We start from the raw sequence: 17,207 nt of genomic DNA on the forward strand, positions 1-17,207 counted from the left end.
GGGGCGGGCGCCATGCCCCGCCCCCGGCGCGTGCCCACCCACCAGCCCGCACCCTCAGCTGCTCCCCTGACTCAGCTCAGAGCACAGGGGTCATGGGTCGGCTGCAAAGCAGCTGGGAGGACGCCCCTCTATGTCCCCATCAGTGGCACTGGCCCTGGGGGTCCAAAAACTTCAGAAGGAGAGGGTCTCTGCCTCAGGCAGGGAAACTAAGGCACAGAGCGGGGCAAGCCCTGCCTAGCGTCTCCCTGACGGTGCCTGCAGACCACAGACAGGGCACCCCGCAGCTCAGGGTGGAGAGAAGGGACCATGCCCGGCCCTGCTCACACCTCAGCCTCCCCGGGGGACGTCAGCCACGGGCCCACGGACAGGTCCATGTCAGTCAATTCCAGCCACTGACGGGACGCCGTGACTTCTGCTAATGGTTGATGGGTCCCCCCCGACCTCATGCTTCATGGGGCAGGGTGAGCACACACACGTCAGGGCCCACTCACGCACACACGTGCCACAGACCCACAGCCGCAGGGCGCTGCCACCCCATCCCACGTGGGCTCAGGGACCGTGCCAGCAGCGCTCTCCACACGCGCTGCGGTACGTGGCCCAGCCTCCCTCTGCTGTGTCCAGACCCCAGGACATGCACCCACACATCTGTGAGAGGTGGGACGGGCCACACGGGGCTCATGCCCTTGTCCACAGACATACCAAGCATGTGGACGCACGGACACATAACAGACGCTGCGGAGAAGCTCGCGGCCCCAGAACACGCAGATGGACACACGTGGAAAAGCCACGGCACTGGCACACACGTGGCTTCCAGACTCCCACAGGGCCTGGCCCAGTTGAACACAGACCCTGGCGGACATAGGACCTCTCCCCCGCAGCTCCTGGGGACCGCGCGTCTGCCCACCGCACGCCCAAGCCCACGTCAGTGGCCGGACCCCACGTGGCACATGCACGCTCATCCCTGATGGGAGGCGCACGTGGTCCCTGCCCGCTGGGCACCACTCCCTCCAGCGGCCGTGTGCGTTATTAGAAAGCGTGGGGCGGGCCAGGCACTTGGCAGAGGCCACGAGGGTGGGGAGCAGATGGTGGGCGTGGGGCCAGGCCCCGGCGGCCGTGACCCCACGGCGGTGACTGGGCGGCTGGTGGCGGCACAGGGGCCAGATAAGGCTCTTCCGGCTGAGTCAGTGTGGTTCCCGGGGCTGGCACGGGCAGAGGCACGGTGCCAGGGGCTGGCGGGCAGGCACCCTCCCTGGGCCTGCCACGGCCCGCTGGCTCCACGCCAGCAGCCACAGCAGCTTTGATGAGGCAGGCGCTGTCCCAGGCGGGGTGGGCTGAGTTCCCAGGGGCTTCCCGACACCCTTCCTGCCCCCAGGCGCATGGCCCCGGCTGCTGGCGCCCCAGGAAGAGGCCGGGCGCCAAAGCGGGCCCCCAGGACACACGGGGCCTGGCCCCCAGCCCACTCTGTCCCAAGCATATCAGACGGACGTCGCCGGGTTCAGGACCTAGCGTCTGACCTCGAAACCTTTGCCCAGGCCATGCCCTCTGCTCATAACCCCTTACCCCACCGGAAGAATTCTCATCCTTCCCCCTGGCCCTGCAGGTCTAGCATCTTCCTGCCCAGAGGACAGGTCCTGTAAGGGTCCCTACTCACCTCTCTGCTCCCCAGCTCCAAACCTTGCCAAGGCCCCTTTCATTTACCCTAATGTCTGCACACCCATACGCCTCCCACTTTATGTTCCAAGAGGCAGACTCTACCCTTCTCTGTCCCCCAGCAAACTCTTATACACCCTGTAAAGCCCCAGCCCCAAAGCCCATTCCTCCCTCCTCTAGCCCAGCCCTGATCCCCAGGGGCTGTGAGTGCCTGTGTCTGGCTGTGGCTCCCCGCAGCCCCGTGGGGGCCCCAGGCGGGATGAAGAAACCCTCTGCCTTCCCCTCCTCCATCCCATGATCCCAGCCACGCCTCCACCTCACGCTGCCCGGCAGACGTCTGGAGCCCAGAGATGTTCACGGCAGTGTTGTTTACGGCAGTGAGACAGGCCAGCGTGTTGCTGTCAGCCCCATAAGGAAACCATCGCGGAAGAGAACCAGGGAATGGGGAATGCTCAGACCCACAGAGTGACGCTGAGCGGCGCTGGGAACGGCAGCCAGCCTGGGGCCCAGAGAGCACTCTCCGCTTCCCCTCCGACGAGGACGGTACCAACGCTGCTTCTGCAGTCAGATACGGCCCTAAAAATCTGCACGTGTGTATTTCCTGTGGCTAAAAAAACCTACGTGAGCCAAAAGGGCTAAAAAAACCAAAATGGGACCCCAGCCTCTTGCAAAGAACACCCCTGAGGCCCACAGCCTCACCTCCACGTGGGCCGTGCCTGCTACACAGGAGAAGGGCCCCCATGGGCATCACATGGGCCCCAAGAGGCCCGGGGCGGGGTGGGGCCAGGCAGGGTCCACGGCAAGGACAAAGAGGCCACCAATGACTGTTCCCGCCTAAGTGCCTGTGTGGGTCCAGGCCCTGGGTCCTGACACCCTGATGTGAGGCCCTGGGCCCACTGTGTTCATGGCAAAGGAGACAGAGGCCCGGGGACCCCATGTGTCCACCCTCCGGTGCACACTAGGTCCTGTCTGTAGGCTGTCGACAGACTCAACCACCCACATCCGTCTCCGTCGGTGCGAAGGGGAGAGCCCTCAGTTGCCCTTCCCTGTGGGATCGGGGCGTGTGGGGCACAGGAGACAGGCTCAGTCCGCCTCCTGCACAGCTAGGGGACACGTCTCAGCTGCAGTGGTCACCTCTACATCTTGGAGCTCATCGACACGTCGTGCAGTGGACGGACGTCACCTTGGAAAGCAGGCGGAAAACACCGCAACGTTCAGCACAAACCAACGCGCAGGGAGACGCCCGCCACCCTGTGACTTCGACAGCACAGCCGTGATCTCAGGTGCTGGCGAAGCCATGCACAAGCCGGAGCCTCGGGAGGCCATGGGAAGGAGAACAGCACGGCTGCTGTGGGAAGCCGCCCATAGGTCCCTGAGAGGCCAATTAGCCTCACCACCCTCACGGCCCGGTGGCTCCACTCCTGGCTCTGCGCCCATGAGAGGCGAAAACACCTGTCCACACCACAGCCATGCAAGCGTGATCACAGCAGCCCGACTCACAGCAGCCCGACTCACAGCAGCTCGACTCACAGCTGCCCAAGGTGTAAACAACCCAAGTGTCCATCACAGGTGACAGAATCAACACAGCATGTCCACCACACGCCAGAGCGTCCCCCCCCTACGTGCGACCCCAGGGATGGACCCCGAGCCCATGACATGCAGGGAGGGAACCAGACACAGAAAGCCACACAGGGTGTGAGTCCATGCGTGTGACACCCCCAGACCAGGGTCCTCCATGGACAGGAAGGGGGCTTGCGGGGGCCGGGGCGGGGGGGGGGTAATAGCTAAAAGATACACTTATAAAAGTTTACGTCTGAGGTGACAGAAACGTCCTCTAACAACCTGGCGGCGGCTATGTCACTCCACGAAGACACTAAACACCACTGAACTGCACCCTTTCAACAGGTGAAGTAGGTGTACGTGAGTCTGATCTCAGTAAAGCCGTTGAAAACAATCCCCAAGTTTGAGCTGCTGAGACCAAGGATCCTGATTCTTAAGCAGCCAAAGATCTGAGGTTAAGACCTACAGGGGCGGGGTGGGGGGGCACTTTCTAGAGCCCGGGCCCAGCTACGTGGGTGACAGGAAGCCACAGAATGCCACGTCTGATGCCAGGAGGCTAAGATCCTAATCACCGTCTGCAACACGTCTGATCCCCGGCCAGTGGCTCGCGCCGCGCTGGCCTCCATCCGCGCGTCCCCAGGGCCCCACGGCAGACAGGCTGTGGGGGTTCCAGGGATGGTTTCATGGCCACGAGCCCACTGCCCTAGGTCCCTCCCCAGCCTGGCCTCCCTGAGACCATATTCACGGCTCTCAAGGGTTCGTAGGGGAAGTCGGCCCCAGGCCCCGCCAAGACTTGGGAGGAAGAGGCAAGAGATGGGGCCAAGTGGGCGGCTGGCCGGCTGGGCTGCCACGTGCCAGGAAGGCTGTGGGGAAGGCGCCAGAGTCAACATGGCCTGACGTCTGCTAGGCCGGCTGGGCCCGGGACGCTGCTGACACTGGCCACACAGGTGCCCGGCCAGCTGGGCGGGAGGGCAGAGCCGGCAGCCGGCCCTGCCATGAATGGGCAGGAGGAAGGTCCCAGCACTGCAGGGCAGGGCCACTTTCTCAGAATCCAATCCTATCTCCTGCAGGGCCCGACCTGGCAGCATCTGGCTCCCTGCCCTCCCCCCCCCACACCAATGTCGGCCCTGCCCCAGGGCCTTTGCCCAGGCTACTTTCTCTGCCAAGTGCACTGTCCCTCCTTCCGTGAGGCTTGACCCAAATTGTGTATCCCGAGAGGCCTCCCCCCACCCAGCCAAAGATGCCAGACCAGCTCTCCCTGACACCTCAGCACGGCTGTCCGCTTCCTGAGGCCAGCCTCCTCCACATAGGGGAGTCACCCCCCCAGCTCAGCGAGATGCTGAGCCCCAGTGGCTCTGGGGTTCCCTGATCCACTCTTGCTTCCGTTTCCCCGGCCCTGGGCATCCCAGACAAGTGGGACAAAGGCTCCTGTGGCCCTTTGTTCCTGACATGCCGAGGGCACTTTGGGGCCTGGCCTCTGCCCCCAGTCCTCGCCTGGCCTGGCCGCCCAAACCCTGCCCCCCCAGGGGGCTGAGGCCACTGAACAGGGTTGGGGGCTTGGGGTCCTGTGTGGCCCGGCCGGGACCCAGCAACACTGGGGTATTGTCCAGCTCCAGCCCCCGAGAGTGTGTCTCCCGGTAACTACCGTGAGAACAAACAGCCCACGGCAGGCTGCGCACTGTTCTGAACCACGGCGAGCTCTAGAGACCCTCCCTCAGCGCTGTGGCTCTGGGCAGGGAGGGACACGGGGGTGGGGGCGGTGACTGGGGTCCATGCGCAGGGGCAGAGCCTCCAGGAGGGGCTGTGTGGGGCGCTGGCCACGCCCAGAGAGGCGCAGTCCGCTGGCTGTCACCCAGCCCTCGGCCCTGCCCCACCCCAGCCACACCTGAGCAGCTCCATCCGTCCTGCTGGCTCCCCTGCTGGCTCCCCTGCTGCCTCCAGGTACTGCCCCCCCCCACTGGGAGCCCCCCTGCCCGGCCCCCTCTGTGTGTGTCCAGCCCACCGGCCGGGCCTTGAGCACCCTCCAGGAGGGGCCCAGAGCTGGTTCTGGGAGGCCAGTATCCAGAGGGGGCCGCCCCAAGGCCACACACAGCCACCTCCCAGCTCGCGCACACTGGCCTGTCCACAGCCAGGGGAGACCTCAAAGGCCCGAGCTACTGGGCTACCGGGCTGGGGAGGCCAGGTCCCCGCTGGCCACTCCTGGAGGTCGGAGCAGGGCCCAGCTGGCCACAGACTGGAATGTGAGCCCAGCCGGACGCCATCTGGTTTCCATCTGCCCAGCCCAGCTCGGGCCCAACTTCAAAGGGTCCCCCGCCCTGGCCACTTCCTCTGCCCTGGCCGCCCGCAGGGAAGGCACTAGGACGGCCCTACTTCCTCCCCGCCCCTCCACAGCCCCAGGGAGTTCTCAGCCGTCCACACCAACGTGGCCACCCCCTGCCCAACCAACCACTGTGGCTTCTGTGACCGGACTCCACGCCGACTGACCAGACCTCGGGCCGGCGTCCCCAAGCCCCCAGCGCCCTGCCCGCACATCCGCCCGCTGGGCCTCGCCCCTTGACCGCGGCCCACGCTAAGCCCAGTTCAGCCGCACAGCCTCTGCCCGGGCACCTGCCCAGCTCAGAGCCCCATGCCTGGCTGGCTCCCTGCAGGTCCTTCTGGGCAGGCACTGGGCAGCCCCCAAGCTTCTCCCTCCTGGCTCGGGTCCCCCTCCTGTCCACACGGGGCGCACTCAACCATCGGCCCGTCCCACCCACGGGGTGTCCACAAGGCTTCCTGCATGCGGCCGTGTGCCTGGCTGGCATGGGCCGGGCGCCAGGACCCAGCAGCGGTGCACGTGCCCCTGCCCACGGCCCCCCACAGCGCACTGCGCACCTGCTTGAACTGCTCCTCGTAGGTCCAGTCCCCGTGGTCAGGCGGCTGCAGCTGCGGCGCCACGTGCGCAGCCCCTCCGGCGTGGGCCAGGCTGGCCCCCTGGCGTTCCTGGCCACCAAGCACCCGGGGCCCGCTGTCACCGCGGTAGGCCTGGGACGGCGGGGCCCTACGGGGCACAAGGGCTGCAGGGCCCAAGCCGGAAGAGCCCGGGGGCCCCTCCTCGTCCTCGTAGTCCTCCTCCTCCTCCTCCTCCTCGTCCTCCTCCTCGTCCTCCTCGTCCTCCAGGTCGTCCTCCAGCTCCTCCTCCTCCTCCTCCCACTTTGGCTTCCTGGGGCAGGCAGAGGCCACAGGTCAGGGGCGATGGCGCCAGCTTGCTCCAGCCCTGGGGGAGGGTCTGCTCTACGCCCGAGTCCTGCTCTCCCTCTCTCAACACAGGGACAGCGGCCCCCACCTGCTCCAGGCACTGCAAGGGGCACGGCTGTGTTTCCCATCAGCCCACAGCCCCCCAGGACCCTTGCACACCTGCTAAGCCCCTCCTGCCCTCCGTGGCACGGGCTTCCTTGGTGGGCCTTCGAAATGCCTAGCCAGTTCCTGCCTCAGGACCTTTGCTCTCGCTGTTCCTTCTGCCAGGCATGCTGTTCCCAGCCCCAGTCACCTCCCCTCACACCCCTCCTTTATTTCCCTGTCATAACCCACAATCACCCCACTGCTCTGCTTGTCAAACATCTTCCCAGAGTGATTCCCCTGGGGTCTTGCCCGTAGCTGGCTGGAGGCCTGCACTGGGTCTGGCAGGACGCATGCACGGTGGACGACCACGAGCCAGCCGACACTCACTGTGCACGGGTCCCTCCGGAGCCACTGAATCTGCCAGAGCCTCACTGGGCAATGGGGCTCCCGGCCACACGGGGCTGGTCCACGTAAGTCAGGCTGGAATCAAGCCTCCCCCGCCGCCCGCGAGGGGTGGCTCCTAGGTTGGTGAGATACCCGCCGTCCTCCAGAAAGTTCTAAAGGACAGTGCTGACCTCGGTGGTCAGCAGGGACAAGGGCTTGCCCTACAGCTGCCTGGGATGCATGGAAGGCTCAGTCGACGCTTGTGCAGTGTGTAGCCCACGGAACCCGACTCACAGGTCACCGTCGGAGCCCACATCCTCGAGGTGCCTGATGTCTTCAGCATGTCCCGGTGCCTCCCGGCCTCGGCCTGATGGGGCAGGCGAGCCTGGCACCCCTTCCTGGACCGCATCCTCATCCTCCAGGCTGGGGGGCCCATCCTCCGAGCCGCTGGGGCTGGGTGCGGATCCCAGGCCGGCGGCCGCCGCCCGCATGGCAGCCAGCGCAGCCATCTGGGCCCGTTGCATCCGCGCCTTCTCCGGCTCTCTGTCCTCCTCCGGGATGGCCCTGGCCCGGGCTGGGGGGCCAGCGGGGAGCTCGGCTGGCGGGGGTGGCGGGGGCGGCGCGGGCTGCCGGGCCTCCAGCTCCTGGCGTGCCCGCTGCTGCCGCTGCAGAAGGGTCTCCATGACGGCCTGAAGCTTCATGGCCCTTCGGGCCGGGCCGCCCCGGGCACCAGAGCTGGGCGGCAGGGGCGGCCCCTTCGGGGAGGGGGCCTGGCCGCACTGCAGTGTGGGGGCCTCAGGGGAGCCGGGACAGTGCAGGGTGGCGGGGGGTGGGGGCGGGGACCGCCGGGTTCAGGCCGAGGGCATGCCAGTGCTGCCTCCTTCTCACGCCAGGCACCAGGTCACAGCGGCTGGTGTTGGGCTCATTCACGGGTTTGCAGAAACCTGGGGGCAGCAAGACCAACCATCAGACCATTCCAGGGCTCCTTGGCCCCATCCTCCCTACTGAAGTCAGACCACAGAGGCCTCTGGGAAAATCCCTCCCATCCATTCCCATCAGGGTGCAAACCGGGAGGCCTTCCTGGAGGTGGGAGGTGGTGCTCTCCCCATGGACCCCCTCTGTCTGCCCTCCGGCAGGCTGGGAAGCGGGGTCAGCCTGCACTGAGCTCCCTAGGGTCTTGAGGCAACCCCCACCCTCAGGGCCACGGAGAAGGGCAGGTACGGACCACAGCTTCTGGGGAAGACCCTGGATTGTTGCTTCATAAACAGAGGGGGCCGGGCGTGCCTGGCTTCTGATTGGCTAGAGCCCGTCACTAGCCGCCGGAGGCCAGGTGGGTTCTGGGTTCCGGTTCTGAGTTCCGGATGCTGCCCCCACCCCTGCTGCTCACACCCCTGCTGCATAAGGCTCCAGGCACCGCCCCCCCAGGCTAACCAAGACGATGGCTGACCCAGACTGAGCACTCCTTGTACACAGGGCCTGAGAGAACTTTCCTCCCTCATGCTCCCACCTCATCTCTAAACCTCAACCTCTCTGGACCTCAGTTTCCCCATGTGAAGGACAGTGTCTTGACAGCGCCCACCTGTCTGCTCAAGCATGCACACAGCAGGCCCCCATCCGTGCTAGGGAAGGGGGCGCTGGGTGGGATTCACGTTAGGCATACAGAGCACTGAGGCCATGGGTGAGCTGGTGGCCGAGAAGACACACACAGCAGGTTCCAGGGAAGGCTGGGTTAGGGGCAGGGTCTGGGTGACATCACAGCATCCCTCACCACCCCATGTGACCTCTGCAGGGGAGTTCTCCTGCCTCTTGGGACCCCAAGTGGGGCCAACATCCCAGCATGAGGTGCCGTGCCCCAGCCTGGGGTCTCCTCAGCGTCTCAGGCAGGAACATCTGGGACCTGGCAGAGCTGGCCCCACCAGGACAGAAGGACGCAGGTCCCACCCCCGCCCCGGACCCCAGCACCGGCCACACCCCCTCCCGCCCTCCAGTAAAACCAACCGGGCAGAACCCAACAGGCCCAGCGGTGACACCCTGGACAATACCTCCCAGGGATGGGGGACGGGAGATGGGGGGGCAGGACACTGTCCCTGACCTGGTAAGTGAGCCCCTCAGTGGCTCCCAGGGCAGACAGGTTCCCACGACCCTGGCAACTAGCGGACGCTCACACACCCGGCCGGCAGCCCTCCCAACTCTGTGGCAACCCCCGAAGCGGAAACTGACCCTACTCACAGGAATCCTGCAGTATAGACCCCCCCCCGCACCTCCCCAGTCAGGGGGGGTTCAGTGGCCCTCCTGCCTTCTCCCCAGACCCCCTGGAGCTTTCATCTGAACAGGTGAAAGGGCAGTGTGGGGGGGGCAGGTGGGTGGCCCCTGTGGGAAATAGGGATGGCACATGTCCCCAGAGGACCTCGGTATCCGGCAGGGGTCTCAGGGCACAAAGACCCTCTCCCAGGCCACAGGGCTGGAGAGTGGCCAATGCAGTCTGTCATTAGAGGCAGCAAAGCAGCACCCAGCCCCCCACTCCCTGTCCCCTCGAGGACTGGTGGTCACCCCCCCACCAGCCCAAAGAAGTGCTGAGGGCACATTTCACACCCAGTGTCCAGTCTGGTCCACTGCCCCTCCCCCACATTTGACAACTTCAAGACGAGCCCCCCCTCCCCACGGAAACGTTCCAGGCAACACCTCCCCTCCTGTTTGGGGGGCAGAAGGAAGAGGCCAGAGGAAGCCACTCCCCCCCCAGCCTCCCACCCCCAGGCCTGCTGGGTTTAATGACCCTTCCGGGTCGCCTAGTGGGGGAGGGGAGCAGGGCAGGCCTCCACGTTTCGGCTGGTTGGGGGAGGCAGGTGGGAACCCCAGAACTCCCCTGGGCCGTGCCTGGGGCCCCCATGGCCGCCATTAACCCTAAGCTGGCGACGCCCACCCCCTCTAGACCCCTCCCCCAAGAGCCCTTTGTCCTCAGCCCCTACCCCCACTTTATGACAACCCCAAGGGAGAGGCATTCCCAGGCAGGGACCAGGCAGGGGTGGGGGGTGCTGGGTGGTCGTTGAGACCTGACTAGGGGCCCAGAGGGATCCGGGGCCACACCCTCCCCCCAATGCCTCCCGGAGAGAGAGGTCACCCGCTCGGGCCGGGCCTTGCAAAACACGGTTATTTAAAGAGTTGTGCAAGGCTGGGGCCCGCGGGTGGCGAAAGGGGCCCCTCACTCCACGAAGGGAAGAGGGGGTGGGGTGGGGCAGAAGGCCGGGGAGGGGGCTAGCAGAGTTGGGAGGGGGCGGCCCGGAGGAAGTGAGAAAAGAAAAACCGAAGAAAGAGAAGAAATAAGACGACAAAAACCCCAGTCCGGATTTCAAAGGCTTCTTGGAAAGCGACCGATTTGCATGGGTTGGGGGGGGGCAAACCCTCCGGCCCGGGCGACTAAAAACGGAAGATTATTGACAAATCCGCCGCCTGGGGTCGGACGCCGAACGTTGGAGTTGACAAACGCGCGCTCCCCGCGCTTCCTGCGCCCGCTTTTGTGTCTGGGGGGCACTGACCGGGGCAGGGGGGCTTTTCCCGGGGATCCCCGCCAGAGCGCGGGCCGCCCCGCCGAGCGCACGCCGGGCGCGGGCATGCTGGGGTCCCCCTCCAGGGCTCTTTTGGGGTCCGGAGCCCGCACCTCCTAAGTAAGCAGTCGGGGCTGGAGGGGGTCGCCGGGGACCTGCCCTCCCCACCCGGCGCTGCCGCTCCCCGCGGGGCTCCGGAACACAGCGCCCGATTCCGGGGAGAACGTGCCATAAGAACCCGGAGTGCAGCCCCCCGCGCGCGCCGAGGGACCATTTCCTTCCGCCGGGGGGGTGGGGGGCAGCGCTCCCTCGCGACCCCCGATCACCCTCGCGCAGTGTGGTCTCCGAGGGGGGTCGCCGAGTTAACACCCCCAACTCCGACCTGCTACGGCGGCCTCGTCGGTCCCGAACCCCCACCCCCGTCCCTGCCCAACTTTGGAGACCCCCTCGCCGGCTTCCCGGGCGCACTGCGCCCACCCAGGGCCGGAACCCGTGGCTTAAAAGGCCGGCCTCCCACCACCCCCACCCCGCGCCTCACCGCGCAGGGCCCGCTCGGGGGGCGCATGCCCTGCGCCTGGCGTCCAGCCCTGCCCCGGCCGCGCCTGGCCTCCGGCCCCGGGCCGCGAGCTGCGCGCTGCTGGCTCCCGGCCGCCGCCGGGTTTGTGCCGCGCGCCGACTCACCGAGCCGCCAGCCGAGTCCGCGTCTACACCCCCATCCGACCCGATTGGTAAGAGTCTCCCCGCGCGCGGCCTCCCCCGCCCCTCCCCTCCCCCCGCCGGCGCGCTCACCGCCCCGCAGACAAATCACCGGGTGACAAATCGCTCTCAGATGCAAATACCTCGCCGGTGATTCAGCGCTGCGGCCCGGGCCGCGGGGAGGGGTCTCGGGAGGCCCCCTCCCCCTTCCCGGACGCCCCCTCGGCCCTCGCACTCGGTCCGAAGACGCACCAGCAGCCCAGGGGTGTTCGGAAGTGGGGGAGAGTGGCCAGAAATTTTCAGGTCAGGGCCCCTTTAAATGATAATAAATAATAAAAAGGGAAGGGGAACAGCGACGCGGGAGGCTCCGCCCCCTGCCTAGGGACGGTGGGCAAAGTGCGCGCCGGGGCCCGGAGCGCACGGGGCGCGGAGGGCGCGGGCTGGACTGGAGCGTCGGAGGGGGAGGGGAGGGGGGTGGACCTCCTCCTGGGAGGGCTGGAGGGACCGGAGCCGGGCTGGGGACCCCTTCACCTTCTTACCCGGCACCTAGAATGGGCCTGCCCTGCCGAGCTCGGAGTTTCACCCCTGTCCCATAGACTGGCGACAAGACTCTGGTGACTGCCCCCCCACCCCAGCCTCCGCGGCCTTATCTGTAGAATGGGGATTAAACACCCGGTAGTGACTAGAGCTGCGGGACCGAAAACAGGAGCAGGCCGGGATGCCAGGAGAGCACCAGGGCCCTGCGGTGGGGGCGCTGCAGGGTGGGGAGGGGTCTGGAGAGGGAATGGCTGCGGGGGTGGGGGGCACTGCTCCAGCAGAGTCGTGGGGGTGGTGGAGTGACTCGAGGAACGTCAAGACGACCCCCACCCCCTCCAGGACTGTCACCCTCTAGGATAGACAAGATTATCCCCCGGGTGATAGGAACAGTTTTCTCCCTCGGAGCCTGCCACGGCCGTGCCCCGGCGCTCACATCTTACATAGCTGAGACTCTCAGTGTCCCCTGAGGCACAGAGTAGGGCTGGGGGGAGGGGGTGTGTGGCCTCAGCAGGTCTGTCGCCCAGAGGCAATCCTCGGGGGCTAGTGCAGAGACCCAGGCCCCAGCCCAAAGAGCCAAGCGGGAGCATGGTGGGGGGTGGGGGAGTTGGCATGGGGGGCACTTCTGAAGGGTCTGGCCCTCAGTGCTGGTTTCTTGGGCAGCCCTGTCCCTGTGCCCTAAGGCACACAGCCCTGACACCTTTTTAGGACATCAAGCCTCCCTGCAAATTGCAGGTTTTCTGCTGGGGGGGGGATTCCCAAGCCAAAGTGATGGGTGCAGGAAAGCTACCCCCAGCCCAGGCTGCAGCCCTGCCCACCAGCCCCAGGGCCTCTCCTATTTAATGGTAGCAGGTGGCAGAGGCCTCCACCTTTAGGCTGTTAAACACCCAGCCCCAGCTGCCCGCCTCCCCCGACCTCCACTGGGAGGGGCGGAGAGATCTGTCCAAGGAGGGGAAAGTTTGGAGAGACCCAGGTGAGCTGGGTCCCCATAAGGGTCCAGGCCCCAGGCCCCACTTCTCCAAAGTGCAAGAGAGCCTCTCCCCTACCAAAGAGCCAAACAGATCTGAATGCACCCCCTGCCCCACCCCAGCTTGGATGCCGGGCCTCTCTGTGCCTCAGTTTACCCCTGTAAAACACATCTACGTCAATTCATTCCTTGCAGAATTGTTTTGAGAGTTCTATTTACTTCTGTTCAGAAGAAGGGGGGCCTGGTGGGGATACTCAGAAGGGCAGGTGGGGTGCTGCCCCTCCCCCATCTCCCAGGGGAAAGATGCTGTCCCTATTCCCCCAGAGGTGCCCAGCCCCAGAGGGTGAGGGGCTGCAGGATTCCCAGCTGCCTCCAGTGAGGGGGACCCTATTTTTAGCGCCGGGAGGGAGCTGGGAATTGATACACAGACTTGCTGGCTCCACTGGGAGTGGGCAGCAGGCCTAGGTCCCAGCTCACCTGCTCCCCACTTGGGGGTGGGGTTGGGGGGCACGCTCTTCAAAATCCACCCAAATCCCATACTGTCCACCTGCCCATGTTATTCCTGCTCAAACATATTCCCACACTGGGGCCTTTGCCCTGGTGGCTCCCCTGCGGGAGTGCCCTTCCCTGGTCACCGGAGAGTGCCCTGTCCTGATGCAAAGTGCAGCCTCAGCTCCTGGGGGGTGTCCCTCCTTGACCTCTCAGGGTCAGGTGTGCCATCACGTCAGCCTGTTTTATCTTCATCCAGGTGCTCTGTTCTGAAATGTCTTGATTCCGTTTAACTGCCTGACCTTGCTGGAAGCTGGATCTCCAACCCTCCAGGCTGGGCATGGAACACAGTAGGTGCTCAATAAATGTTGGTTGGTTGGTTGGTTGAATGAATTCATGCGTTCCCTGTCTCACCCCATGGGATTTTTGGTGTCTGTCTACACCGAGGTGGATGTGGAGGGCAAATGGAACAATTCACCATCTTGATTTCCAAAATCAAGGCCAAACAGGCCTGGGACGGGGTGCTGGGCACTGTCACTGAGCCCTGGCCTCTTGTGGACTTGTCCCTGTGAGCCAGGCTCCATGGAAATGCAGTTCTTACAACTTTGAAAACAAAAAGGAAGCAAATATGCTAGTAAGGGTTATGTGATAATACATCCAGCCTAATTTAACGTAGATTTTTTTCAAGTTTTTTTTTAAAGATTTTTTAATTAATTTGACAGACAGAGATCACAAACAGGCAGAGAGGCAGGAGAGAGAGGGAAGCAGGCTCCCCGCGGAGCAGAGAGCCCGATGCTATGCCGGGCTCAATCCCAGGACCCTGGGACCATGACCTGAGCCCAAGGCAGAGGCTTAACCCCCTGAGCCACCCAGGTGCCCCTTTTTTCAAGTTTTTAAAAGATTTTTACTTGTTTATTAGAGATGGGGGGGCAGAGGGAGAAGCAGGCTCCCCGCTGAGCAGGAAACCTGGATCATGACCTGAGCCCCCCAGGCGCCCCTTTGTTAGTTTTTATATCAACATAGTTATACAATATCACATTTGGTCCTTTTTTAACGACGGGACTCATGAGACAAAAGTGGGTAAGACCCGGGAAATTCATACTGCGGCTCTGCTTGACCCATCTTGCGGCGGGGAAACGTTCGGCCAGGGTCGGGGTTGGGGTACCCATGAGTGCCCCCCGCCCAGGCGCTGGGGACTCCTCGGCGGAGTTGAGCCCGGAACCTCCGTGGGGCGCGCGCACCACCTGCCGGGCACCTGCGGGGCTGCAGTCAGGGGCGGGGCCGGCACCGGAGCGCCTGGGCTCCCGCGGGCGGCCGCCAGGTGGCGCCCTATCCCTTGACAACGAGATCCTCGGGTCAGACCAGGAAACCGAGGCCGTGGAGGTCTCTTCTCCCCTGTAGCTCTTCGGGGCGCTCTGCGGTAGACCCGCTGGATAAGGGCGGGATCCCCGGTGTATTGCTATCGCACGGGACTTCCCTGTACTAAAAGGTTTTCCGGGCGCCTGGGGGGCTCAGCGGGTTAAGCCTCTGCCTTCGGCTCAGGTCATGGTCTCAGGTCTGGGGTCGAGCCCTGTCCGGCTCCCTGCTCAGCGGGGAGCCTGCCTCCCCCCACCCCTGCCTGCTGGTCCCCCACTCGCTCGCGGTAAGTGGGTAAACACGGTCTCAGCAGGTTGTTTACTGCTTGTCCGGAATAGAAAGTGGCCCCTTCTGGTGCACCCTCCCCCCCCCCCCACCTCCCTGGGCAGCGCTGGGCTGACCCGCCTCCCTCGCAGGTGGACTGTGCTGCCTGGCACGCAGTCTGTGGCTAGGAACCGTCGTGGTCTTGAAATAGCTGGGACCGTGTCCCTCCTCGCTTAGAAGCCCCATGGCTCCCAGCACCCTCGGCAAAGACCCAGCTCGTCCCTGCAGCTGGCGACCTTCCCACTTCATCCTCCTCTGGCCCCATGGGCCTTAACCCACTAGACATGGCCTGCCTCGGGGCCTTTGCACTGCCTGTGCCTTCCCCGTCCCTTTTGCTCTTTCACCACCTCCAAGCTGCATTCACATTTCCCAGACTTGCCTCCTCCAGGAAGCCTTCCTGGACCTGCCCCCACGGAGGCAGGCTCCCAGTTACTCACAGAGGGCACCCAGGTCTCTTTCCTAACCTTCTTCCCTGCGGTCGCTTTGTGTCTCCCCAGGTCATTCGCCCCCTCTGTGGATAAGTACACAGGGACTCTGTAGAGGTTGCTCCTTGTCTCTGCTGTGGCCCAGTACCCAGGGCAGAGCCTGGCACCCAGGGAGGGGCTCTGCAGACAAGATCCGGCCGAGCAGGCTCTGGAGGACTCCTCCTGGACCTCCCTCTCAACCCTTGGACTGTGCGTGTTTTTCTGAGTTCACTGTAAATCCTGATAGGAACCCGAGGTTCTCCCCGACAGCCGCACTCGGCAGAATTGTGCTACCATGTCCCAACCAGAATCCACCCACCCTATTTGGATCTCCCCGTTCCCCACCCTCCTTCCTCACCACCCCTCCCCTCTTTCCCCGGGCAGGGACTCATCTCTTCTCCACTCCCACAACATCCTCATCACAAGGTTGCTGTTAGGTGGGCTCATACATCAGGTAACATTGAGGGGGTGTCTTTTAGTCCTGCGTGATTCTGGGAGATCGTCCCCGGGGCCACCTGTCTGCACAGGGCATCCACAACGACTTCCCACTGAGGGGTGTTCCATGGGGCAGGCCGAACCCTTTGCCCACCCGCTCACCGGCTGGAGGACCCACGAGCTGTTCCCGCGGCAGTGACCTCAGGTGAAGCTGCTGTGGGAACACGTGAAGGGGTTTTGTGTAAAGGGACTTTTCATTTCTCCGACACGAAGGCCCCAGAGCCCTTCTTTACCTTATTTTTTTAAAAATTAATTTTCCAGGGGCGCATGGGTGGCTCAGTGGGTTAAGCCGCTGCCTTCGGCTCAGGTCATGATCTCAGGGTCCTGGGATCGAGCCCCGCATCAGGCTCTCTGCTCTGCAGGGAGCCCGTTTCCTCCTCTCTCTCTACCTGCCTCTCTGCCTGCTTGTGATCTCTCTCTGTCAAATAAATAAATAAAATCTTTAAAAAAAAAAAAAAAAAAAAAAAAAAAAAAAAAAAAAAATTAATTTTCCAAAAAAATAAAATAGAACGAAGAATAAAAATTCATCTTCTCCGGCAGCAAAGGTGCCGCCCCCTCTGCACATACCTGTGTTAGCCCCCACGGCACACTTGTGCTTTCTCCACAAACGTGTACTCAGCCCCACTGAGCGTGGGGTCCTGGGACACAGTGGGGACCGAGTCAGGGAGGCACCCAGCAGGTAACAGGAGGACGTCGGTGTTGTGATGGGGGTGGCGAGGGGCACGTGGGTGAGAGGGTCCCAGGAGTGCATTCTAGAGGAGGAGCAGTTGAGCTCAGACCTGATGGGTGAGCGAGAACAGCTGGCACGACAAAGGGACCAGCGTGTGCAAAGGCCCAGGGGCAGAGGGATGGCAGCAGTTCAAGCAGCTGCAGAGAGACCATGAGTTGGGAGGGTAGGGGTGGAGGCCGGGGGAGGGGGTGGCAGGGCCTGTGGGCAAAGGAGGAGAGTTTCACCCTCTTGTTCTGCCCAGTCTGGAGGCTAGTGATGGAAGCAACAAGCCCGGCTGGCTCAGCGTGTGATTCTCGATCCTGATCTCAGAGTCCTGAGTTTGAACCCCGCGCTGGCTGTGGAGCCTACTTTAAAAAGTAATAATAATAACCAGTAAGCTTCCGGCGAATGTCAAAATGGCCCTATGTTTTGGCTTTTCGGTCTCACAGTAACATCTGCGCCAAGTTGGATTGTTTGGAAGTCTGTGATGTCCCCAGATAATCTGGGAGGATGGGGGCCCTCTCAGAGACCGGCGGTGGCCCTGCGGGGTGAGTAAGCCTCCGCCCGCAGGGCTGTTGGGGGGAGGCTGAGCTCATCCCCCCTCCTGCGCGCACACACACAGCCCCACCCAAGCGGCCTCTGGAGGTCCTGGGGCAGCTCCCAGGATTCAGTGTGGAAAAACGACGTGGTGGGACCTTGGAGCCCAGGCCTCCAGGCCT

The 17,207-nt window shown here is 63.9% G+C and overlaps 2 protein-coding genes across 7 annotated transcripts in view; one reads left to right on the top strand and one right to left on the bottom strand.

Moving 5' to 3' along the window:
- ARID3A (AT-rich interaction domain 3A) overlaps nucleotides 1–11,439 on the bottom strand; it is a 31,502-nt gene extending 20,063 nt beyond the window's left edge. Inside the window, exons 1-3 of one of the 6 annotated variants that reach the window (XM_047707607.1) lie at nucleotides 11,403–11,439; nucleotides 7,207–7,856; nucleotides 6,082–6,409 (exon numbers count right to left, since the gene is read on the bottom strand). In XM_047707607.1, the coding sequence (XP_047563563.1) occupies nucleotides 6,082–6,409; nucleotides 7,207–7,613 (735 nt within the window). In that variant the 5' untranslated portion in view covers nucleotides 7,614–7,856; nucleotides 11,403–11,439. The other 5 variants (XM_047707575.1, XM_047707569.1, XM_047707583.1 and 2 more) reach the window with 5 other exon arrangements.
- Nucleotides 9,305–16,039, top strand: LOC125108427 (uncharacterized protein DKFZp434B061-like). The gene is made up of 3 exons (XM_047744242.1): nucleotides 9,305–9,323; nucleotides 10,583–11,182; nucleotides 15,812–16,039. The coding sequence occupies exons 1-3, from the start codon at nucleotides 9,305–9,307 to the stop codon at nucleotides 15,916–15,918; spliced, it is 726 nt and encodes a 241-aa protein (XP_047600198.1). The 3' UTR covers nucleotides 15,919–16,039.
- Nucleotides 16,040–17,207: the final 1,168 nt, after the last annotated feature.

Source organism: Lutra lutra, chromosome 1, assembly GCF_902655055.1.
Source record: "Lutra lutra chromosome 1, mLutLut1.2, whole genome shotgun sequence".
Classification (NCBI taxonomy): domain Eukaryota; kingdom Metazoa; phylum Chordata; class Mammalia; order Carnivora; family Mustelidae; genus Lutra; species Lutra lutra.